Below are 25,805 nucleotides of genomic sequence, written 5' to 3'. Positions count from 1 at the left end.
TCTACCGGGGCAAACCCAAGAGCAATAATTATTAGGTATTCTAGGTATGTTGGTTCAATCTTCATCGGAAATTTTAACGGCCAAATTACTATCCATTTACAAAGCACTAAAATTTGTACAAAATATTTTTAAAAATCTTATGGTGATTGCTCGACTGATATTCCTACTCGATGAGCTTCCTGGAGAGCCTTAATTTGGTCTAACCCCATCACCCATTAGGATCACTCATCCGCGAATTGGCTGTAAATTTGAGAAACAACAGAAAAAACATTAGATTTATGTAGCTTCCCTCTCATACTGGAATTAAGGGCAATGAGATAACATAAGGTTGGGGATCACAACTGGATCAGCTTAAATATAACCTGATGAAGAACAATAACAACTAAAATTTAAGAGAAAGGTCTACTAGGGGTAGGATTACAATACTACCAATATTAGCAGACTCAGCATTTATCCTGCCGTCATGCAATAAGTGTGATTCCCCACATCCATTTCTTTTTTATGAGCCTAGCCTATTTGTATATGAAGGAACTTAAACCCCACTCCCTTACTGGCGTTTGACGTGTCATTAAAGGATTTTCTACTTTTTGCAGCAACAACACATAAATTCAAATCGCTTAAAAATATCGTAATTATCATATTCGTTTTCAAAGTCTACAATTTCAAAAATCAGGAATATAAGAAATTGGAAAGATTCGTTACCCTCCAATAGGATTTTTTCAAAAATATCAATGCTGCGGTTGCATTTATACACTGAGCGATTTTTCACCAAATTGACTAGTTTATAATTTCCAGTCTTCTAATTTCCATAGTAAGTTCTGCATTTGTTTCATTAGCTGGAATTACCCTTCCTATTTGTTTGAAATTTTGCCTAAATCCCAGTAGTTTCTTTTGTAATGACCTATTTGTATATCCTATTGACAAACAGAAATGCTTGAAATGCTGTACCTCTGAATAAGACTACCACATGAAAAACAGAGCAACATTTTTATGTTTTATACATAAGCAGCGTAAAATTAACGGCATCTAATAAATATGGTGGATAAAACGCTTTTAATATAATTTTAACCGATTTATCAGTATGCAGTCCGGCGTTATAGCACAAAGAATGCCTTGAGTTTATGCGTATATTGATATTTTCAAGATATGCTTAATTTAATAAGTTGCTACAAGTGCTCTTTGTTTTCCATGTTGAAACCAATGGAAAAAAATTAAATTTATATTTTAATAGACCTTAAATTGCCCAAAACGCTGATGGATCTTTAATAAATAAATGAATAAAAATACTGAGTTTGCATCACACTTTATATTATCAATTCAAAAGATCATTGCTCTATGCCAGTATTATCACACTGAATAACATCTTATAAGTTTTGGAACCAATACCAATTTCCATAACGTTATTCTCAGTTTATTTTGTTCTTTTGTTTAGAACAATCTGAATAAGTTATGAAATAATATACAGAAAATAATATTTAATATTAGTAATATCAAGATTAACAGTTATATCACCTTAGTTTTTTTTATTTATATATCAAGACCATTGCACGACTAAGAATTATTTTTTCTCCGTCTTAACTTACTAACAAATATCCACAACCATATATTATTTCTTATTCTATAAACTTGCTCAGTTATATGTCATTTGAATATTATACTATTCATTTAAATTACTAATAGACCTTAAATTGCCCAAAACGCTGATGGATCTTTAATAAATAAATGAATAAAAATACTGATTTTTCATCACACTTTATCAAACTATCAATTGAAAAGATCATTTATTAATATTTATTTGTATATAGTCATGTTACTACATATTTGGTTTCAATTAATGCTTCTTTGGATAGTTTAACATGGAACACAATAATTGAACATAAAACATTAGTAAATAATGCTTATAAAAATTTATTGCAGAAATGTTACAACGAAATATACACAAATGCATTTCTTAACTAAATATTATATATAATAGCAATGCAAAAATCAAATATACACACATCTTTATATATATGTACAGCTTATCTGACATCTACCCTCACAATATGTCCATCAGATCCACCTACGTAAATTTGATCCGTATCTCCTGCTGCTATGGCATTAATCACCAAATCAACATTAACACTACCTTCATCGGAAAGACTCTGATTCATTATTTTCCATTTTCTGAGCACCTTGTCCCAACCACCACTGAATAAAAACTTATCTTCACCCCACTCCACTCCGGATAGTGCATTGATCAGCATGTTATTATCGGAACCGTGCTGCAGGCAACATATACTGATAAACGAACCAAAGTATTTTATATAGAACTTACCACAATTTTGGCCAATTGTGGGAAACCTGAATGTCTGTCGGTACTATGTAAGAGAATTTCCTTTCCGTCTCTATCGATTAAAGCAAAGTATTTTGATCCAATTAGGGTGACTGGTGCTCGACCAGGAATATTGGAATCGTTCGACCACTGTAATTTTTCACCTATAAATGAATCGATTGTATTCTCCGACTACAAAACGCACTCCACTATTACCATTAAGTTTAACTTCGGTAACAACCAAATCTGTATCTTGTACAACCAAAACGTACGGTTCAATAACTTGTAAGTCTTTGACAGGTTCTGCCACATTAACCAAACCAAAGAATTTGTTGTTTTTATAAACACTAACCTATACAGCATTATAGTAAATGTTTCAAATATTATATACATATATGATTAGCTTACATTTCCTTCGTTGTCTCCAACATACAAATGTCCATTCACAGACCTAACTCGCCAGTGCTCCACATTTTCGTTCTTTGTCAGTTGTTGTTTTTCCTGTAACGTATTCAAATCATAAAGTTTAATGGTTCCGTCACTTGACGAACTGTACAGCGTATCATCGCTAGCTGTCAGACCATAAACAGGTAAGGTATGTCCTTGAATTTCAGCTAATTTAATCAAATCCGTTGTCCAGACCTAAAAGTATTATTCTAATATATTCGTATCTATCGACGATATTGAAAATAGTACCTTAATTTTACCATCATCAGAAGCACTGTAAAGCTTTCCTTTGTGAAACATAAGGGTATTAACGTCCTTGTAGTGCTTATCATCATCAGACGCGCGACAGGCCACAATCAAAGTCATTTTCGTTTTTTCTAAACATTTAAAAATATCACAAATCAATAACTATAATCAAATAAAAGTATATTTATTTTTAGTGTATTTTATTTTACATGATCTTAATTTTTAAACGTATGTTATTAAAAATAAATAAACTTAACGATATATTAGAACATAGAACAAGTTTTTCGTATTTCTGATTGCTTTTGGAGAATATGTAACGGTAGTACAGTTTTTTCATTACGTTTTTCTCGTATTCTGTATTATTATGTTATGTAAGTCTACTTTTTTTTATCAACCTAGGTATATTGGAACCGAACCGACTGCTTAAAGTGGACCTTAAGTTTTAGTTCTTAGTTTTAAGCCTACCGAATTGGCCAGTCCCACTCATCCGGTCTTGCCCAGTCTGGTTATTGGAGTGACTGGGATGATTATACTTTATCAGATTTTATACTGCTGTCTAGATACATTTAAAATTAAAACTACAAACATAAGGTACATCTATGTCCTGTAAAATTCGAACTCATAACTATCGCACCAATAGAAGGGCCCTGTTGCCTTAACTACTGCGGCTACCAAACTGGCGTAAAGTATTTATAAACAAGCCTTATATTATTATTTCATTTTCCCACTTCATTACTTCATTGTAATTTTTATTTTCGTAGTATTAAAGTTTCTCAAAAAATTAGAAATTATCAGGAAAGTGAGAAAGTAATTTTGAAATATGACAACACTCGCCGGCATGCGCATGTAATAAGAGCCCTGCAAATTTAATCAATGGCTCTATCTACCAAACTCACCAGACATTGCACTTTCTGACGACTTACTTTGACCAAAAGTTTTCAGTCAAATTTTACTATAGAGATGAATATACAAGCAAACGAACAACAAAGCATCTCAGTCGCCCCAACAAGCAGGACGTTTAACACGAAATATCTTCTATGATAATCACTCGTTAAATAAGTTTAATGACAAGGACCATAGTTCGGATAAGTCCGACTTAGTCAAAAAAAGACATTAAGTAAACACATATACATATTAAAATTATTTTAAGAATATGTTAGCAGTATCAATTGTGTAAAATGACAGAGACATATATAGAAAGAATCATATTGAAATGATTCACTCATTTATTTTTATTACGTTATGCGCGTAATAGAAATAGAGTATAAAAAATTATAACATTTATTAAATACTGTATTTTAAAATATCTCTGTAATATAAATATTATTCCTTCAAGTTGTTGCAAAATAGCATCAAGCTATTTCCAGAATTAATGGGTGTTTACACTGTACTGCCTGTAATGTAAACTGCCCGAAGAAAAAAAACAATTTTTATCACTGAGCTAATTTTAGGCAGAAATAAAGTTGATTTTTAAATTAGAAACGCCTGGATTGATCTCGGTATATTTTACCATTTCTTTTCAAAACAAACTGTGTAACGTAAAGTAACCTGATAATACAATATAACTTCAATTATATGGATTTCAATAACTCTTTTGATAAAAAACATAAGATTCTTAAAATAAAATACATACTATTTATATTTTCAAATATAAGTGATCTTCAAACAATACCTTAAAAATAATGACCTTTAGAGGCTTTTTTGATTCGATTTCAATCCTCATCAACCATGAATGTCAAAATGGAACGATTTTTTAAGTTTAGGGAATAGATATATTAGATATTAAGTCACATCAATAAGACAACTATGGAGTGATATAAGATTAAGCTCTATTGAAAATAGCTGTTAAGAGGATCAATGCTGCTTTTGAAAGAAATAATGAACGACACTATGTATTTTGCGTATTACTATTTTCTGATCGTTATAGCATGTAATTCCAAGACAAAATATGACAGTGTTACTATCTGAGTTTTATTAATCCAATACAATTATTACATCTAACAATATTTTAAGCGGTAATAGTAATTTGTTTACTTTATAGATTTTAAATCAAGTATAACCCATGGATTTTTGGACCACTTGATATAGAGTCATTGATATGGAATTAATGAGTATTTACACTGTACTGCCTGTAATGTAAACTGCCCGAAAAAAAAACAACTTTTATCACTGAGCTAATTTTAGGCAGAAATAAAGTTGATTTTTAAATTGGAAACGCCTGGATTGATCTTGGTATATTTTACCATTTCTTTTCAAAACAAACTGTGTAACATAAAGTAACCTGATAATAAAATATAACTTCAATTATCTGGATATCAATAACTCTTTTGATAAAAAACATAAGGTTCTTAATATAAAATACATACTATTTATATTTTCAAATATAAGTGATCTTCAAACAATACCTTAAAAATAATGACCTTTAGAGGCTTTTTTGATTCGATTTCAATCCTCATCAACCATGAATGTCAAAATGGAACGATTTTTTAAGTTTTAGGGAATAGATATATTAGATATTAAGTCACATCAATAAGACAACTATGGAGTGATATAAGATTAAGCTTTATTGAAAGAAGCTGCTAAGAGGATCAATGCTGCTTTTGAAAGAAATAATGAACGACACTATGTATTTTGCGTATTACTATTTTCTGATCGTTATAGCATGTAATTCCAAGACAAAATATGACAGTGTTACTATCTGAGTTTTATTAATCCAATACAATTATTACATCTAACAATATTTTAAGCGGTAATAGTAATTTGTTTACTTTATAGATTTTAAATCAAGTTTAACCCATGGATTTTTGGGCCACTTGATATTGAGTCATTGATATGGAATTAATGAGTGTTTACACTGTACTGCCTGTAATGTAAACTGCCCGAAAAAAAAACAACTTTTATCACTGAGCTAATTTTAGGCAGAAATAAAGTTGATTTTTAAATTGGAAACGCCTGGGTTGATCTTGGTATATTTTACCATTTCTTTTCAAAACAAACTGTGTAACGTAAAGTAACCTGATAATACAATATAACTTCAATTATCTGGATTTCAATAACTCTTTTGATAAAAAACATAAGGTTCTTAAAATAAAATACATACTATTTATATTTTCAAATATAAGTGATCTTCAAACAATACCTTAAAAATAATGACCTTTAGAGCCTTATTTGATTCGATTTTAATCCTCCTCAACCATGAATGTCAAAATGGAACGATTTTTTAAGTTTAGGGAATATACATATTAGATATTAAATCACATCAATAAGACGACTACGGGGTGATATAAGATTAAGCTTTATTGAAAAAAGCTTCCTCTTAGCAGCTTACTATTTTCTGATCGTTATAGCATGTAATTCCAAGACAAAATATGACAGTGTTACTATCTGAGTTTTATTAATCCAATATGGATTTTAAATCAAGTTTAACCCATGGATTTTTGGGCCACTTGATATGGAGTCAAAACCACGAATCTCGGTCACTAATTAACTTTCTATAGGTTACTAGAAACTGGCATTTAATAACTCCCACTAATTGATGACATAACGCTTTTACACTCTTCAATATCAACTCAACCAATAATCAACGACAAATATTCCAATAAATTCCCATAAAAGATTCGAACACACATGTTCTTATTAATAATGAGAGAGATCGCTTACCCTCTATATTTATATTACTAGCATAAATAATTCTTAGTATAAACAAAAATACTTTTAAATTAATTAATTCAAGAACTCAAGTAAATGAAGTGAACACTGAACAAAATCTGAAGAACTGAGTAATTTTTTGTAATCAATATTCAAAATTACTATTAATTTTTAAAAAATAGAATATGTTAAATATTGAAATTTTTCATTACAAATATGTAAATTTCCATTACCAACCGTTAAACATTTTAAATCTGAACTAAATTGCTACCACAAGTGTTACTAGTAATATTTATACAAAATAATTACAAAAACTTACATGTGTTACAAAGATTGCTTCTCACTATTGCCTCTTCTATAGGCTAATGACCCAAACTCATACAACTGCCGAAGATTTGTTAGAACTCCCCACAATTCCGCTCTATTTATAAGTCCCCCCGAAGGGGCCTAAACGACTAGAAAACGTTGCCGTTGGTAAAAAAGCACGCGCTATTGTTTTCCTAACTCACGCCATGACCTACCGCATTTTTGGCAGTAGATATCGGATTGCTAATTTTCATTTTCATGTTACCGAGCAACAAAATCCATTTTTACATGAATTATTTTCAATTAAATCACTGAACCTTGTAAGTTATTTTTTGAAGATATATTGACTTTTAAAATAACATTTTGAATTTAACAAAACAAATATCTAATATTATATATATATCTTATATATAAAAATGAATCGCAAAATGTGATGGTAAGCGCATAACTCAACAACGCCTGGACCAATTTGGCCAAATCTTTTTTTAAAATGTTCGTTGAAGTTCAAGGATGGTTTCTACGGCGAGAAAAATTAGAATTATTGCTGGAAAAACCCTAAAAAAAGCCCTTTTTGTTTGAATTTGTTTCGTGTATCAGTTGACAATTCATCTGTCATCTGTCAAAAGTCATCTGTAACAGACAACTTTTTTTTTAAATTTGATATGACTTGAACTCAAATCCTTTTAAGCCGTACGAATTGTTTTATTTATTTAAAATTTTTTATTTATTTAAAATTTAATTCAAATTTTAAATAAATAAAACAATTCGTACGGCTTAAAAGGATTTGAGTTCAAGTCATATCAAATTTTAAAAAAAAAGTTGTCTGTTACAGATGACTTTTGACAGATGACAGATGAATTGTCAACTGATACACGAAACAAATTCGTATATCGTGTTTTGTGCAGAGTGTTTAGTTAGTTAGTGTTTGTTTAGTTCGTGATTAGTGAAAAAATAATTTATATTTGATATGCCTCCTATAAGACGAAGCAATTTAGGTAGAAGAACCAGAAATGCTATAAACCAAGCTAATTACCGATATAATCGTATTGCAAAAGAACGTGACGACGGAAATGAACGTGAAAGAATTCGGATATCACAAACGCGTGAACCGCGAGCGCGACGTTCAACTAATAATCGCGCAAGTTTGAATCGAGCTGCTTTCAGTTACGATGTGTCAATTGACTACAGTAACTACCAATGTGTTGTTATTGGTTCTATGAACTTGGTTTGCTCACACTGTAAGGCATTAAAATACAAAAACGAAGCCAATGGATTGTGTTGCGCAAATGGTAAAGTGAAATTGATACCATTGGATCCACCACCAGAACCATTGTACTCATTGGTTTCAGGAATAGGAACAGATTCTATACACTTTTTGACACATATCCAACAATATAACAATTGCTTTCAAATGACTTCATTTGGGGCAACAAATGCAGTTCGGGAAAATTTTATGCCAACTTTCAAGGTATGTATTATAGCAGTTAATCATAATTATTTTAGCGAACAAAATTTTCTGTCACCAAAGTTAAGATGTGTTACTAATCTTCAATTTCATTACGATTTATTCTTAATCATTACGAAATATATCACTTAGTCATCATATTATATGGTGATTCAGTTTCAGTGACACTTTTATTATATTTTATAATTGATAGATATTAGTTAAAACTAAATATATACTTTTTAAGATCAAATATTATTTAAGTTTGATCACTGACAATCCATTAATTTATACCACACCATAATATTTTTTTTATTTACAGATACAAGGGCAAATATATCACAGAGCAGGTTCACTGTTACCAGTGTCAGATAGCGACAACAAATTCCTGCAAATTTATTTTATGGGCAATTCACCACAAGAAATTGATCTGCGTTGTGCACATAACAATTTAGTAAAAAGGTCTATTGTAGAACAATTACAAAATTTATTTCATCAACGCAATCAATTGATTATATTGTTTAAAACTGCCCTGGATCTGATGCCATCCGATAATCACAAAATTGTAATCAGAGCTGATAAAACACCTGCAGGTCAACATACAAGACGTTTTAATGCACCAACTATTGATGAAGTTGCTATCGTTGTAGTTGGAGAAAACTTGGAATCCCGTGATATTGTTTTACATCGTCGGAATGATCAATTACAACGTATAAAGGAAACACACCGCTCATATGATGCACTGCAATATCCCATTATATTTTGGCAAGGTGAAGATGGCTACGATTTCTCAATAAAAATGATAAATCCCATTACAGGTAACTAAAATATTAGTTTAGCTATGGCGATAATATCTCAGTCACTATATTATGTATTTTAATTTTATATTTGAATGTTATTAAAACAAAATCTGTTTACAGGTTCTGAAACCAACAAAAAAGTCAGTTCAATGAACTATTATTCATACCGCCTAATGATTCGGGAAAATGAAGATAATCACATATTGAAATGTCGCCGATTATATCACAAATATGTTGTTGACATGTATGTTAAAATTGAAACGGAGAGATTAACATTCATCAGGTTGAATCAAACCAAACTCCGATCTGAAGAGTATATTCACCTTCGAGATGCGATTAATACTGATCGAAATGCACAGAATGTCGGTCGGATGACTATTCTTCCAGCAACATACATCGGAAGCCCTCGGCATATGCACGAATATGCTCAAGATGCCATGTCGTATGTTCGTCATTATGGTACAGCAGATTTGTTCATCACATTTACATGCAATCCGCAATGGATAGAAATTAAGCAGGAGTTATTCCCTGGGCAATCACCCATTGATCGTCATGATATTACAGCCAGAGTCTTTAGACAAAAGTTGAAATCTTTAATGAATTTCATCGTAAAACATAATGTGTTTGGTGAGACACGCTGCTGGATGTATTCTGTGGAGTGGCAGAAACGAGGATTGCCACATGCACACATTTTGATTTGGTTGGTTGAAAAGATAAGGCCAAATGAAGTTGATGCAGTGATATCAGCTGAAATCCCTAATGTACAAGTAGATCCTGGATTGCATGAGGTAGTTATCAAAAACATGATACATGGTCCCTGTGGAACTCTTAATCAAAATTCACCGTGTATGATGGATGGTAAATGTTCAAAACGATATCCACGGACATTAATATCGGAAACAATTACTGGTAATGACGGTTATCCATTGTATCGTCGCAGATCGACAGCAGACAATGGAAAATCAACAATTGTCAAATTAAATCAACAAGATATTGAAATAGATAATCGTTGGATTGTTCCATATTCACCCATTTTATCAAAGACATTCAAAGCACACATCAACGTTGAATCTTGCCATTCAGTGAAATCGATTAAATACATTTGCAAATATGTAACCAAAGGGAGTGATATGGCTGTGATTGGAATTGGTGCAGAGAATTCTAATGATGAAGTTACCCAATACCAAATGGGCCGCTATATTAGCAGTAATGAAGCAGTTTGGCGAATATTTTCTTTTCCTATTCATGAGAGACACCCTTCTGTTGTTCACTTAGCTGTACATTTAGAAAATGGACAAAGAGTGTATTTTACAGCACAGAACGCAGTACAAAGAGCTGCTCAGCCACCATCTACTACATTAACCAGTTTTTTTGAGACATGCCAAAACGATGATTTCGCACAAACATTGCTATATTCTGAAATGCCAAAATATTATACCTGGAATCAATCCTCAAGGAGATTTATACGACGGAAACAAGGAAAACCAGTTCCAGGATATACAGATGTATATTCCACCGATGCGATTGGCCGGATTTATTCAGTACATCCAAGCAATGATGAATGTTTTTATTTACGACTGCTATTAGTCAATGTACGTGGCCCAACATCATTCCAACAGTTACGAACTGTTGATGGTGAATTGTGTGGATCCTACAGAGAAGCCTGTCAACGTTTGCAATTGCTTGAAAATGACGCTCATTGGGATCAAACTCTCAATGATGCTGTAATATCATCACACGCTCATCAAATACGAACATTGTTTTCTATAATCATATCTACATGCTTCCCATCAAACCCAATTGATTTGTGGATGAAGTACAAAGATTATATGTGTGATGATATTTTGTATCAAATACGGAATAGAATGGGAAATCCAAATATACAAATCAGTGAAGAAATTTACAATGAAGCATTGATTTCAATTGAGGACATGTGCTTGATAATGTCAAACAAACTATTAATTCAATTAGGCCTGACCGCGCCCAATCGTCCAATGCATGACGCTTTTAACCAAGAGTTGCATCGAGAAAGACTGTATGATCTCAACGCTTTGAAAGAATTAATTCAAACAAATCTTCCACTGTTAAATGAACAACAGAAGTATGTATTTGAAACTCTTATGAAAGTAACAAATGATGAAACTGGAGGGATTTACTTCTTAGATGCACCTGGTGGTACAGGAAAAACTTTTTTGATTTCATTAATATTAGCAACAATTCGCTCACAAAATAAAATTGCACTTGCACTCGCTTCGTCGGGAATCGCAGCAACTTTGCTTGAAGGTGGTCGAACAGCCCATTCAGCACTAAAATTGCCATTAAATATGCAAAGCAATGAAACTCCAACCTGCAACGTTTCGAAGAACTCTGCAATGGCAAAGGTTTTGCAGCAATGTAAATTGATTGTTTGGGATGAATGCACGATGGCACATAAAAAATCTTTGGAGGCTTTAGACAGAACCTTAAAAGATCTACGTAGCAATAATAACCGATTTGGTGGTGCAATGCTTTTATTAGCAGGAGATTTTCGTCAAACATTGCCAGTGATTCCACGATCAACGCCAGCTGATGAACTCAATGCATGTCTAAAGTCCTCCAATTTGTGGAAACATGTCAAAGTACTTCATTTAAGCAAGAATATGCGTGTCGAGTTGCAAAATGACCAATCTGGAAACATATTCTCTAAACAACTCATTGACATTGGTAATGGCAAATTTCCTATAGACATGTTGACTGGCTGCATTAACTTTCCTCAAAGTTTTTGTCAGTTAACTCGATCAAAAGATGAACTTATTCAGAAGGTGTTTCCAGATGTTTCTCAAAATTACAGAAACCATGATTGGTTGAGCGAACGAGCTATACTGGCTGCAAAAAACATAGATGTAAATGAATTAAATTTCAAAATTCAAGAACAAATTACAGGCGAATTGAGGATATATAAATCAGTTGATTCGGCTACTAATCAAGATGATGTAGTCAACTATCCACCGGAATTTTTAAACTCGCTGGATTTGCCAGGATTGCCACCTCACAATCTTCAATTAAAGGTTGGATCGGTGGTTATAATGTTGCGAAATATCAACCAACCGCGTCTTTGCAACGGTACACGGTTAGCGATAAAAAAATTACTAAACAATGTGATAGAAGCAACTATACTCAAAGGAAAGTATAAAGGAGAAGATGTTCTCATACCGCGCATCCCAATGATTCCGACTGATGTGCCATTTGAGTTTAAACGACTACAGTTTCCAGTGCGGCTTGCTTTTGCTATGACTATAAACAAGTCCCAGGGGCAAACATTAAGTGTTTGTGGTATTAATCTAGAAAACCCATGTTTCTCACATGGTCAATTGTATGTTGCCTGTTCCCGTGTTGGAAAACCATCAGATTTGTTTATCTATGCGCCAGGTAATCAAACAAAGAACATCGTATACCACAAAGCACTACAATGATAATAATAATAATAATTATGATTCACATGATTAACAATAAAGCGATTACTTACTTTTCAATCCTTATATATGTTTTATTTAATTATTTTTTATTCACAACGCCCTATCACCAGGGTGATGGTTCTGTTCAGGAGAATTTTTTAAAATACGTAGGCACAAAAACTGCCACATTACAAATCTTTTTGACAGGACGAAGTCTGTCGGGTCAGCTAGTATATATATATATATACATATATATATATATATATATATATATATATATATATATATATATATATATATATATATAAAGAAAGTAATGTAACTAGATTTTCAGATACATTTTATTTGCTACCTCCACTACGACCAACCCATGCACCAAAACTGCTCAAATCACTTCATAAGCTCCTCCTTTAAAATATATTCAAATCATCGATTCTGACAAGGTACTTATAAAAAAAGTCAGAGTTTAACTATCCAGCACTTCTTTGCTCATTTTTAAAGATAATACGTGATGCGACAACTAATGTCTGCTAACACCCCAATTACATATTTTATAATCATATATTTGTCAAAATAGATGTACATGATTTATATCTTAACATTCAAATAACAAAACCTTGTATTATTATTTTTGTATTAATTTGCTTTAAGATGGATGGCAAAAATATGTTCACTGAGTTGAAAATATCTGAATTGCATCGAATAAATTGCATTTGTGAGAATTTTTACTTCTAATACAGCGTGAAGCTTATGGCAACTATGCTCCATCGATTTCAACATGTGAATATTGGTTTCGGCGTTTTAGAAGTGGTGATTTTGACACCAATGACAAAGGGCGTTCTGACTGATAATGCCTCAAAAATACAAGAAAATATGCAAAATTATTTGGAGTAGCAAAACACAAGAAACAATTTTCCAAACGCTTAAAGAACATGGGAATGATCAAAAACTTGGATATTTTGTATGATCTACATTTAGTATGACCTGCTAAAATATAATGATGCTATGCGAAAACAGAACAATGTTATTATTTAGCATAACAACATATTGGTGAAAACCGATGAAAACCTACCTCAAACTCAAAAAATATATCGTTCTTTTGAAATGAAATCTCAATGAAATAAGCAGCAGCTATCCATCAACGCATGAAAAGATAGCAGCTATAATGCTTCAATTAAAAAATCCTTCAATTAAAAAATCCTTTAAAACTAATTTATAGGATCATATTTTCATTTTTCGATTTAAATTTGAGTTGTGGAATATCACTACGAAATTTTTCCTTCTAACAAATTATTTTGTTACTTTGTATATGTGCAATTATTGTATAGAATTGTCCAAACCCATAGTAAGTTATATTCATCATAGGGTTCAAAGGTATTTCTTATGATGCCAAGATTCAACCATAATGCTCTTAATTTTTGTGATTAATCTTTTTCCATAGCTAAAGAAATTTAATATCGCCATCACTATTTTTAAATTTGATTGTGTATCCTTTATCCTTTATTATTTATTAATTCTCATCCATCAATTTAAAATTGCTTTTATCTGACCAGAACACTTGTTTCTAGTAGTTATGCTACTTTTGCTTAAGCCTATAGAGCTGACATAAGAACGAATATTTAAATCCATTAAAATTCATACATTTTCTTGTTTTAATTGAAATCTGTATAACTGTTCGGTATCGATCTGTTCAGTGTCTACGTGTGTTTTGCTATGTTGCTGTATAGTTAAATAATAAACAAGATTGATATTTAATGACTCCTATTTACACCGGTCGAATTTCGTGCCAATGAAATAGTATTTGCGAAAAATGTTAGTACTCTGCTTTAATTAACTGCAACCAAAGCGTATATAATTCGGTCGTAATTACATACAAACAATGTACAACACTTAGATGCTTTAATTATTATTATTTCAATATTGTAAATAAAGAATGCTTTTAGTATCAGTATCCAATTTTAAAGGTAATTTACAATATTAGAAAAATTAAATTAGTTTAAATAATATTTATTATATTAAATACAGATTTTCACTCTTGTTTTATAGTAAAGTTACATGAAAATTAGTCAACAATGAAGCTGTATTATTTTTTCCCTTTCTTTTTCTTCTTCTGTGCATCTGGCCATGGAAATCCACGCCATCTCAATAAATCTTGCACATTATGACAAGTTGTATAGGCATTTTCCATTGCTGCTTCAGTGAAAATATCCATATTACATCTAAAACAATGAGGGTAAATCGAAGGAAAGGAATACGTTATAAGCACAATTGAATAAAACTTCACCACTACTATATGACTACATAAATAAAGGCATTGCCCAATAGATAAAGCGAAATATTAAAAAAAAAATTATAAAAGATAAGATTACCAAGATTACCTGGAACTTTTAGATCGAGACTTTTTTCCACCTCCCTTTCTGGATTTAGTAGCACCTTTTTTCTTTCCTTTGTCAGCATTTTTATTCTTAGTTTTTTTCTTTTTTCCTTTCGGCATTCTACACATAAGCGTATGTTGTGCTAAACGAATAAGAAACTAAACGACCCCCAAAGTATATAGAACTAAAAACCTATACTATTAGATCAATGTAACTATTAGCAACAGATATTTCACTATATTTTATTTTCGTATGAATTAAAACTTTGCGATGTTATTTCTTCTGTTGAATTATATTAGTAAATTATTGGGCAGATTATTCTTATCATAGTAGTTTATAATATATATATATATATATATATATATATATATATATAGTCACATGTTAACAGTATCAATAACAGTTGCCAGAAAAAAGTATACGGTATTTAGTAAGAGTCTAGTTCTGGAGAATCCTGGCATTCGTACAAGGATTTGCAACCTTACCAGATGTTGAAAATTATACGTATATTTAAAGAGTATAATATAAATAGAATAAATTATCTTACATTCACAAGTTCACCTATTATTTCTGTTGAGATCCAAGTTAAAATGTTTTGGTATATTTTTCGTTCAGTATAATATAAAAAATGTAACACGAAGAACCTTTTATAAGTATCTATCATTTTAAAATAATTTTAAAAAGAAGAAAAAGAAAATAAAACAATATAGTTAATATAAAATAATAAAAGTTATAGTTCTTGTAAATTATTCGTATACATGAAGACTATAATAGATATTCTGTAATTCACCAATTAACCTAAAATCTCACTTCAAACTCAGATTTAACCTTTTAATAAAATATGTAAAAAATAAAATAACATGTAAACATCCATTTTTCTTTAAAATTACTTAATAATTAATCTTGCACGGCACTAAAAAAGTACCTTCATTGTTTCCTCATCGAATCTCTTTGATATACAAAAACATCATGGAAAGAAATACAGTTCAAATTGATATTCATTAAGCCTGTGTATGGAATATATACGTATACATTTATGGCTATATTATTTTTAACATTTCATATTATTCTTAATTTTTTATGATTAACAAAAAATTTTCTTTCATAGTAGGGTACCATAGTATACTGTAGGAAAAGATCCTAAGAAGTTGGACCGCCAAAGGCTGTGATTAGAATTTCGTCAAAAAGTTATCCTGTATTTCTACTCCATGGAAGATAGGTTTATTACAGTTTTATATATACTTTCTTATGTTATCCAGTTCTAGTTAAAAGTACTGATTATTGTCATGTTAAAAATATAGGGTTGGGTATAAATATTTACAAACGATGTTCGAATCCATCCGAAGCCAAGACAATTACGAACCATCGCTACACCGCACTTTATTATCTAAACATAAATAATACATATACCATAAAAATGAAAAAATAGGAGCAGCCTCTGATTAATCTACCAAGTTTTTTATAAAAATATATACATTTCAGAAAAACTCACTTATTTTTAAATTAAAATGACAAAATACCGACATTTATTTGTATTAAAAATAATTGAATTTATTTGTCCTTGTGTGAAAGATTTTCGTCCGCGCTCTACACGCTGAACCGATGTAAATAATAAATCATGTCTGCATTTTTATTTCAAAATTATCTACATAAATACAATTTTATACGAAGGTCATGTTCAAGGTCATAAGTTTTACGTATATAAAGGGTAGTACTTAATTATAAAGGATTTTTAATGGATAGAATTACTAATATTTAATATTATCGTATGTTTTAATGAATACATCGAATTAAAAGTTAATTAAGTTTTTAAATACTTGCAATGGGCTACATGACTGTAATAAATAATCACTAAATATATTGATTTATACTAATAATATACCATAGAGAGATGTTAAAAATAAATTTGTTTAAAATTAAAAGTGGTTTTATTATCATAATTTGAAGATACAGATACAAATGTATTTGGCAGAATTACCAAAATATTCATTTTACATAGTTGATAGTAAATACAACACAAATAAAGGTTTAAATTATACACATTTGACGATGGAAATTTGATTTTCTTAAACTTTTAACAGCTGTGTATTGTATCAAATTACCTAGTAATATTTGGGTAAATAAAATGCACACATTGTAAATTTGAAGTTAAAATTCAAGGCTGTGTAAAAATATCAAATCAATGACTTAAACATTTATTTGATTGGTTTGCTTTATGAGCGTTGTCATTTTGCAAAATTACCTTAGCATCTTATACGGATATAAACTACAAATAAATGTCCTTTTCCATTCTAAAAAACTGTTGCTGATACCCTCTTTGCCAAAGTCAACTTTCACACCATTACTTAGGGGCTTGTTTTGGTTTAAGTCTTGTAATCTTAGTCACATTTCCTGATAAACCATATTTGGTAAAAAACGGACTTAAAGAAAAAAAAATGTATAGACTGTATGTCGTTGAAGTTGATTCAGAATATTTTTCTTATTATTATTATTATTATTCATTTTATTATATATATATATATATATATATATATATATATATATATATATATATATATATATATATATATATATAATTGACTGAACTAGTCATTTCAATAAAATGAATAATAATAATAATAAGAAAAATATTCTGAATCAACTCCAACGACATACAGTCTAGGCCACCGTAATGTTCATTGCGAGTAAAATTAGAAATGTTATTTCTTGATTTCCGTTGCCTAAATATTTAGTGTTTTGCTTATGTGCTTTACATCGTTTGAAAACGTTTATAAACTTGCATGAGCTATTTATAATTAGTCTTAATTATTCACCGTTCAAATAGGCAGCTTGTCCGGGCAGCCGAAAATTTTTAAAAAATACATCGTTTTTCAAGCTTTTTTCGTTCGTAACATTCGTTTCATTTCGCTTCTTAGATTCGTAAAATATGAATAAAAGAGAATGAAATAATAAGGGCTTTGAGACTTTTATGATTAGCAATTTCAACAGAATAATTCCAACGATCCTCTAAAATATCGATACATGATTGTAATAGTTTCTACGCTAGCTATTCTGTTGACTATCGGTTTCTGTTTGATATGATATTTATATTTTCTGTATGAATAGATTAGATGTAACAGATTCATATTTAGTTCACTTATTTTAGCGACAGTTATTTGACTTGTGTGAGCAAGCTGTCCTTATTGATTTTTTATTTAATTTTATTTGTATGTAATTTTGCAGTCTTTAAGCTTTTTAAAAAAATTAAATGACTGCACAATTTTTGCCACATTTAAAAATGCTCTGCCCAATAAATTAACAAATAACTTAAATTTTGATTACGTTCATATGAAAGATATATTAAAACGTGTCAAATATTTGGCCCAACTATTGACCAATAAGTGGTTCATCGAACTAGGGATGTTGTCAGCGAAGAAAAATGTCGATATTTTGAAAATATCTATATATCAATTTCGATATTTTTTAAATAAATATGGATATTTTCCCAAAAATATCGGTACAAAAAGATATAGATATTTTTTCAACATCGGTTTTATAAGTGTTGGTTGTATATTTTAAAGACCTATTAAAAATAAAACTATTAGTCATCCGTGTCAATATATCGATATACGGGTCAAAAATATTAAAATAATGAGGTTTCATATCGATATTTTTTCGGCATCCCAAACTTCGAGAAACTTATTAAATAATCAAATATGTTTGAATTTTTTTAAGAGCAAACCTGCTATATTTTCAAAGATCATTTCAATGGAGACGTCTCGTTTCTATCTATGACTCGGGGACTATGTCAAACAGCTATAAAACAAATTCAAGAGCTTGACATAACAAAATTCCCTGTACCTTCAGGTATAATTTTAAATATAATTCAAAATTAATACTAAAAGCAAAATATTAAATGGTTTCAAATCAATTATTAATTTTATTATTCATTATACTTTTGTTCAGCTTCCATCACATTCCTACATCCTTATAATGAATATTAAAGTCGAAATAGTTATTCGAAAATGTTATAATAATAAAATTATTCAGGTCTCATCCTTAGTCATGAAAAGGCTGAGAAGAAATCATTATAACAATTTTTGAAGTATCATTTGTATGTTTTCATGTTAAAACTGGATGGGTACTGCGTACATATTTTTGTAAGAATAATAATCATTGCATATATTTCTTTGAACTTGATCTATTGCCTTAGCTAGTAACACTTCAAATTGTTTGCCTTAATTTCCTGTAATAACTATTAAATTAAACATTTAAGGAAACAGTTGAAAAAGCATATTTAACATCTCTTATTTGCCTTTTTGGTATAATTCCTTCTCAGTTTTTTACCTTCATCCTTCATTATTGGATCATTATGTATTATGTTATTTATTACCTACTTTATTTGCCTAGTGTTTTGTGTGTTTACTTATGAAACCTGAAATGGATTAATTTAAAATCAATCTCAAAAATTTACAAAAAAAAAATTTAAATAATAAATTTAACGATTTCAATAACGAACCATTTCTACTAATATCATTTCTTCTCTTCATTGCTTCTCTTATTGATGATTCTTTTTATTTTCGAAATTACTTTCATCCTATGATAAAATTGTCGCATATGAATATACCTTTCGATAACGTGGACACTAATTGTTGTCACTGCTAAAAATTTAAATGTACTGACTGATTTTAAAAGTTAGATATCCAATAGAAACAGTAAATCTACCGTATAAAAAATAAAGCTGACAACACCACCTGCTTGTCAGTATAAACCCCATAAAATAGATGCAAGCCCAGAACGAACGAATTGTGAGATATGGAGGGTTGCCTATTAATATGTGCTTTTAAATTTAATATATATTATATAAAAGTGTTAACTCTATGTAGTTCGTTTTCATATAAGCGTTTAACTGTGGTGTAAATCTCACTCGTACTTTCTTCATGTACCCAAAATTCTTTAAAAATGTGGAAAAAAATATTTTACGCCAAAATGTCAAGAATATAACGGTTTAATCGAATTAGAGATTTCATATTTTAACGATTGCATCTGTATGAAGATGGAGCTGCAAAAACCTCGTTGCATTAAAAATAATATACAATCGCATCATGATTAAATTTTGTCAGGGATAAGTTGCATAAATTCAATATGAAACTTGAAAATATTATTTAAATCTTATAATTATTTTTTAATAGTGACTTAAATATGACGTACATATTAAAATTAACTTTATTAAAAATGTTTAATAATAAATATATAATTTATTTTATTCATTATTCTGAAACTCAAGAAACAAAGCTCAATTAAATATTGATACCTGTTCATAATATTATTAATAACATAAATAAAATAATATGTATAATGTGAAACTAGCAACAGTATATAGAGACATATTAGCAAAAATGACTCAGGCCTCCTATTATTCGCTCTACTTAACCATAAACCATTGTATCATTTCACTAAAGCTATTTTTGATACTGATATTGAAATTCAATCTACAGTGAGATTTCGATAATTCAACTATGACGAAAATTAGTGTTGGGAACAATCGACTGAAATCGACTATCGACTGTTCAGTAATTGACTACTTTTTACTATCGACTATTTCAGTCGCTATTTTTGGTTCGACTGTTTTTACCAGTGACTGTTTTCAGTCGCTATTTTCGGTCCGACTGATTTTATTACTATTTACTATCGAGTGTTTCAGTCGTTTACTTTTAGTTACTATTTTCGGTTCTACTATTTCATTCGACTGATTTACATTTGAATAGTAATTACTATTTTCAGTTGCTATTTTTTTAACTATCGACTGTTTCGACTGTTTTATGACTATCGACTGTTTCGACTGTTTTCAGTCAACTATAAACAATTCTTAACCTTGCAAAACAGAGCTCCTACCAACGCCAGAGTCAAATCCAAAATGGCTGTTGTAGTACGTTAGATTCAATTTCTCGATTGCTTGTAAATGGCAACGTCGCATAATCAAGCAGAAACTACCGAACTTTATTATCCTGAAATAGCTACTATTTTTACCTCCTGCTTCAAAGATTAAAAAAAGCTAGCAATTCATAACATCTTTAATGAAATACTTGAGAAATTTCAGATTAAATAAACTATTTTTTCGAGAAATAATAAATTATTTTTTATTTATTATATTGTTACTATTCGTTGCCGATTAATCTACTCGATTAATCTCTCCGTGTCTGTCCTCATGACTCCCTGCAATTCTGTTGATTTCCTGAGTGGCAGCCGGTATCTGAAGGTCTCGGTATAAGTCCAAATCAGTCCTGTGGTATCTCGATGCACAATAATTCGCAGGACTTCTAGAGAACTTGTATTGTTAACTTTTCACAGAACATCCATATAATTGAATTCCGTATGTTCCAATTAACCAATACATTTTCCTATATTTTAACTCCTGTTCTTTCCTTTTCATTTTTACATGTTGCTTTCAGAGAAGCTTGCCATCAAGATTAATTCCGAGATTTTTTATAAGAATAAAAACTAAAACCTCTCGCAATTTTTGTCATATTATATTCGTTTTCAGCATACCAAAATACACAGAAATCAGTTGAAAATCCTCAAACGTTTTTTTATCGTAACTCTGACCATCTGCTCTATTATATGAGATTTTTCCAAGGTTTTTAACTTATAGCCTATAGTTATCAGGTTTCAAAATAATTTTATTGCTTATTCTTGCTGTACCAGAATCTATTTCTGTCAATATTCGACTCATATTCAGTAGTAATTCAGTAATTTTGCAGTAGTTCCAACATAACTTCACAACCAATAGTCACCAACTTTTATAGGTAAAGTATTCCAATATTCATTGTATGTTTCTAAATTCACTGACTTAAATCTAATTAAGGTAAGTAAGTTGTGACACAACATAGATAAAACGACTCTATATATTTAGAAATATTAAACCCTATAGTACCCTGCAATAAGTATTTATATTTAAAATCTAAAAATAAATTTTTAGTAACCATATTTCCGAAATGTCCAACGTAGAATGTTGGTTTTTTAATTTAGTCACAAGTATGTCATAAAATTCATCATTAATGTAATCATTGACACTGAATGACTTATGTTTGCCAAGTTTAAAAATATGTATGTTATAATTAAGCAATAAATTGGCGAGTTTCTAGCAATTACAATATACTACACTTTTTTAGAATAAATATGTTATTACAGTTATAAATATTTGCATCAGATACGACAAAATAATAAAAAATCAGACCATGTTTTCAAAATACACATGTGTTCTCACTATATCTTTATATATAAAATTAACTATATGATATTACATTATTGCTTCCTTGCCTATATCATCGTATTTTTGCCAAATATGCAAATGATATTATTAGACGATCAAATACTTCATTAAAAAAGTGGGATTGTTTGAAAGTAATTAAATGTTGAATCAACCGAAGTTATTTGGTAGCTAACAAGAAAAAATTACATTGACAGCGTTTCATCGTCGAATAAGTTATGTTTATATTGACAAAGACATTGTTCCAATATGTTTATAGAACGTTAACCCGCAGATTCGTTGTAAATCGTCTTATTCTCTTGTTAAAGTAAGATATAAGTAAGTGAACAATGTAACAAAGTTCATTAGGTGCAAAGAGCTACTGAAAGAAGAGCGCCAAGCCTACAGAATTAATTATATATGTTTAAGAGCAGATAGTTTTAGTTTATAGTATCAGTAACAGTATAAATTATCTATTACGGTGAAAATGAGGTTCATCCGAAACAAAATGTCAATAAATGTTGCTTGGATTGGGAAGTCACATCTTTAGCAGGCATGCTGAAGTTCTAACTGTGAATTTTGTAACAGTCCATTTCTAACCTTTTGTGTAAAATGCAATGTCATGATGATGAACAGATGATTATCACTCTCTACATTTCCCATGAAACAGAATTAAAACACTTCTAAATAATCAGTGGAATAATTTATAGTTATTTTTATTTATTTGTGTTATATTAAAAACAGTCTAGAAAAATATGTTATTTTGATATGTTGGCTAAAATTATATTTTCCAGTTTTGAATGTTGGCAACTACTCTCTGTTCTCTGAGATCTAAACTCCCATGACGCAAGCTATTCATTGATCCAGACAAATCTATTCATATTTAACGATTGTACACTCAACATTTTTCAGCTACTCCCAAAAAAAAACCTTATTTATGGTTTTATGAGGCAAAATGGTGCATTGTATGTTTGTGATTTTAATTATAAATTCCCCTAGTGAACAGTATAATATCCGACAAATAACAATAAGTCCAGTAACGGCAATAATCAGATTTGGTAAGATATCATGCCTTGTGGTGTAGTTTCTAAATTGGTCACTAACCAGTCAATCAGGTTCAATCTGACCAGTCAGGTTCAATTCTGACGACCGTAGTTCGAAGTTTTATATATATATATATATATATATATATATATATATAATATGATGATATTTTAGTTGTTTTGTTTTTTACTAGTGTGTAGTTAAAATGTGTTGCGCTTATGTCGAAAAAAGAAGAAAAAATAGGAACTAAAACTAAATGGAGCTCGTTTCCATCCACATAAAGTATTTTAATATTTCATCTGATGTTTGGAAACTATGATTTAGTTATCAAAAAAATGATCAAAAAATGATCAAAAAAAATTATATTAAATAAATTAATCTCCATCCGTTAGATACTATTGCGTGTTTTTACAATAATGCGTACATTGTACGATTGCAATACTGCCGATAAGATAATATACACAAAGACGGGCATGACAGGCGAGCAAAAATATGAAATACAAATTGAATAATGAATATTAAGACAAAAATTTACAGCTTAACCTACACTACTACAACTAAAAATTCAAAAATATAAACCATGTCGGAAAACTTCCGGTGAACAAACTTGTAGAAAGTGTTTTAAAAATGATGAATATGAAAAGGTGATGATTGTAAAAGAAATAATAAGGTACTTTAAGATCAATTAAGTTATTGGGAATGGACCAGGTTACCAACCAATAATAGGTAAGGGTAAGAGTAAGCGTAGAAAATCGTGGGTTAAGCCTAATGATGCGGCGGTCATGTTTTAATAGCGGGGCCTCTTTAACTGTTTATCATTCAATTTTCGATGCTATGCGTTTTCCTGTCATTTAAGAAATGACCAAGCACATATAATTCACAGACGTCATTGAAAAAGACTACTAAGTTTAAAAAATGCTCCTCAGCTATATTGTCAGATGTAGTTCAACCTGTCGACAGTATTTGGCATATGAGATTTATCGACATACTTCAGAATATATTGCCAAAGCTACGCTCTGAACTCTTAAATCCTTGCATCTCAGTCAGAATATTTAGAGTCAAAGAAGTAGGCCTATTCTACAACAAAAGAAAAAGTGCTAAGGCATCAATTATTTAAACTTTACAATGGAAAATATCACCACAGATAGATTTGCTGATGATACTGCGATATTTACAATTGGATATGTAGAAATGGAGAACAAAATTTAACTAAAGCAAATGGATGAATATTGTATTTCCTTGTAATCAAACTGCACACATAAGAATGAATAACGTTATTATACCATATAGCAACAATGATTACTATCTTGAGTTCAATCACGATACAAAATCCGTTGTGCTCCTTATATTAAAAATAAAAGAGATGGATTTGTAACACAAAAACTATATTAATTAGACTGAAGGATACCATACATAATTAGTTTCCCAATAGCGGACTGATGTTCCGCGAAAAGTAATATAAAAAAATTCTGATCAAAACCCTAAATTGGGTTGTAGATTCTCCCAAATACTATAATGACTGTTATTCAGAAAATCAAGAGAATCGCAAAAAGACGTGTTGAATAATCCCCTCTCATGTTAACACTAAGTATTACAACTCTTGAATGGCAATCCAACAGATCACCCAGTTGAAATAATGAAACTATTTCGAAGTATATTTATTTAGTTTGTGAACAAAGAAATAGTAGTTTCTACATAAAATTATTATTGTAAAAACTATAAGTAAGAAATGATGGGCTCCCTATATATATAATGAGTTTTAAGTTACTGTTAAAACAAATTATTAGTTATCAACGACTAATAATAAATATTTTAATTTAAAACAATCTTCATTGAAAACATTAACTATTCTATAATATTCAACAATATTTACTGCACTAAATATAGAAATTTAAAATTGCTAATGTAAAGAGCTAGTTTAATCTACAAATTTTAAAAAATCAAATATTCGAAACCCTTTAAGAATGTGCCGTAAAACGATTTTCTAATTATTACTTAAGTTTAAATTTAGTGTGAGCCTTCTCTATACACTCTTCTATCACACATATTCTTCAATGAAAATAAAATATAACAAAATTTGGATTTTCACTATTTTTAATTTCGAATTTTAACAGCCAGTATTGTTTTTTTACATGTTTTACTTTGGCTCATACCAAATTTCAAGTAAATCGATTCAGTAGAACTTAGAGATATCATACCAACCGTCTCAAAAAAGTATTTTCGAGAAAAACACTTTTAAAATTTCGTTTTTTACATGCCGCGATCTAGATAACGCAAATCAAATTCCCAGACTAGACAATAAAATAAGCTAAAGCAAGTTTTCAATTCTTTACACTTTACTGCGAACTTGTTGCTGAAATATATCATGGAAACCTGGAGAATAAATATTAATAAAAGTTAAAATTTCTAGACTAAAATACCCCCTTAATATAATTTACTAAAAATATCCACGACTATACTAAAAATAAACAAAATGATGTAATTTAAATATGATGTTAAAACAAAAATAACATTAAGCG

At 30.0% G+C, this 25,805-nt stretch overlaps 3 protein-coding genes across 4 annotated transcripts; 1 reads left to right on the top strand and 2 right to left on the bottom strand.

The window, feature by feature from the left end:
- Window positions 1–1,892: 1,892 nt before the first annotated feature.
- On the bottom strand, window positions 1,893–7,111 carry LOC143195514 (uncharacterized). The gene is made up of 6 exons (XM_076402748.1): window positions 6,975–7,111; window positions 3,011–3,138; window positions 2,723–2,956; window positions 2,531–2,666; window positions 2,318–2,478; window positions 1,893–2,264 (listed from the first exon to the last, which is right to left on the bottom strand). Exons 2-6 carry the CDS (start codon window positions 3,125–3,127, stop codon window positions 2,022–2,024), a joined length of 891 nt encoding a protein of 296 aa, XP_076258863.1. The 5' UTR covers window positions 3,128–3,138; window positions 6,975–7,111; the 3' UTR covers window positions 1,893–2,021.
- A 1,609-nt stretch (window positions 7,112–8,720) lies between these two features.
- Window positions 8,721–13,533, top strand: LOC143196314 (uncharacterized). The gene is made up of 3 exons (XM_076403977.1): window positions 8,721–9,223; window positions 9,326–10,411; window positions 13,445–13,533. The coding sequence occupies exons 1-3, from the start codon at window positions 8,809–8,811 to the stop codon at window positions 13,531–13,533; spliced, it is 1,590 nt and encodes a 529-aa protein (XP_076260092.1). The 5' UTR covers window positions 8,721–8,808.
- A 1,097-nt stretch (window positions 13,534–14,630) lies between these two features.
- Window positions 14,631–19,748, bottom strand: LOC143195513 (small lysine-rich protein 1). Of its 2 annotated transcripts, XM_076402747.1 has the most exons (4): window positions 19,719–19,748; window positions 19,621–19,654; window positions 15,018–15,134; window positions 14,631–14,858 (listed from the first exon to the last, which is right to left on the bottom strand). In XM_076402747.1, the coding sequence occupies exons 3-4, from the start codon at window positions 15,131–15,133 to the stop codon at window positions 14,723–14,725; spliced, it is 252 nt and encodes an 83-aa protein (XP_076258862.1). In that variant the 5' UTR covers window position 15,134; window positions 19,621–19,654; window positions 19,719–19,748; the 3' UTR covers window positions 14,631–14,722. The 2 variants fall into 2 exon arrangements, with proteins under 2 accessions (XP_076258862.1, XP_076258861.1); XM_076402746.1 differs by lacking the exons at window positions 19,621–19,654; window positions 19,719–19,748 and having other exon boundaries at window positions 15,018–17,430.
- Window positions 19,749–25,805: the final 6,057 nt, after the last annotated feature.

This window comes from Rhynchophorus ferrugineus, unplaced genomic scaffold, assembly GCF_030347505.1.
Source record: "Rhynchophorus ferrugineus isolate W39M unplaced genomic scaffold, kcgeb_rfMv2 rfM4, whole genome shotgun sequence".
Taxonomy (NCBI): domain Eukaryota; kingdom Metazoa; phylum Arthropoda; class Insecta; order Coleoptera; family Curculionidae; genus Rhynchophorus; species Rhynchophorus ferrugineus.
Note: the sequence above shows the minus strand (reverse complement) of the source record. Positions and strands in the feature narration are given on the sequence as shown.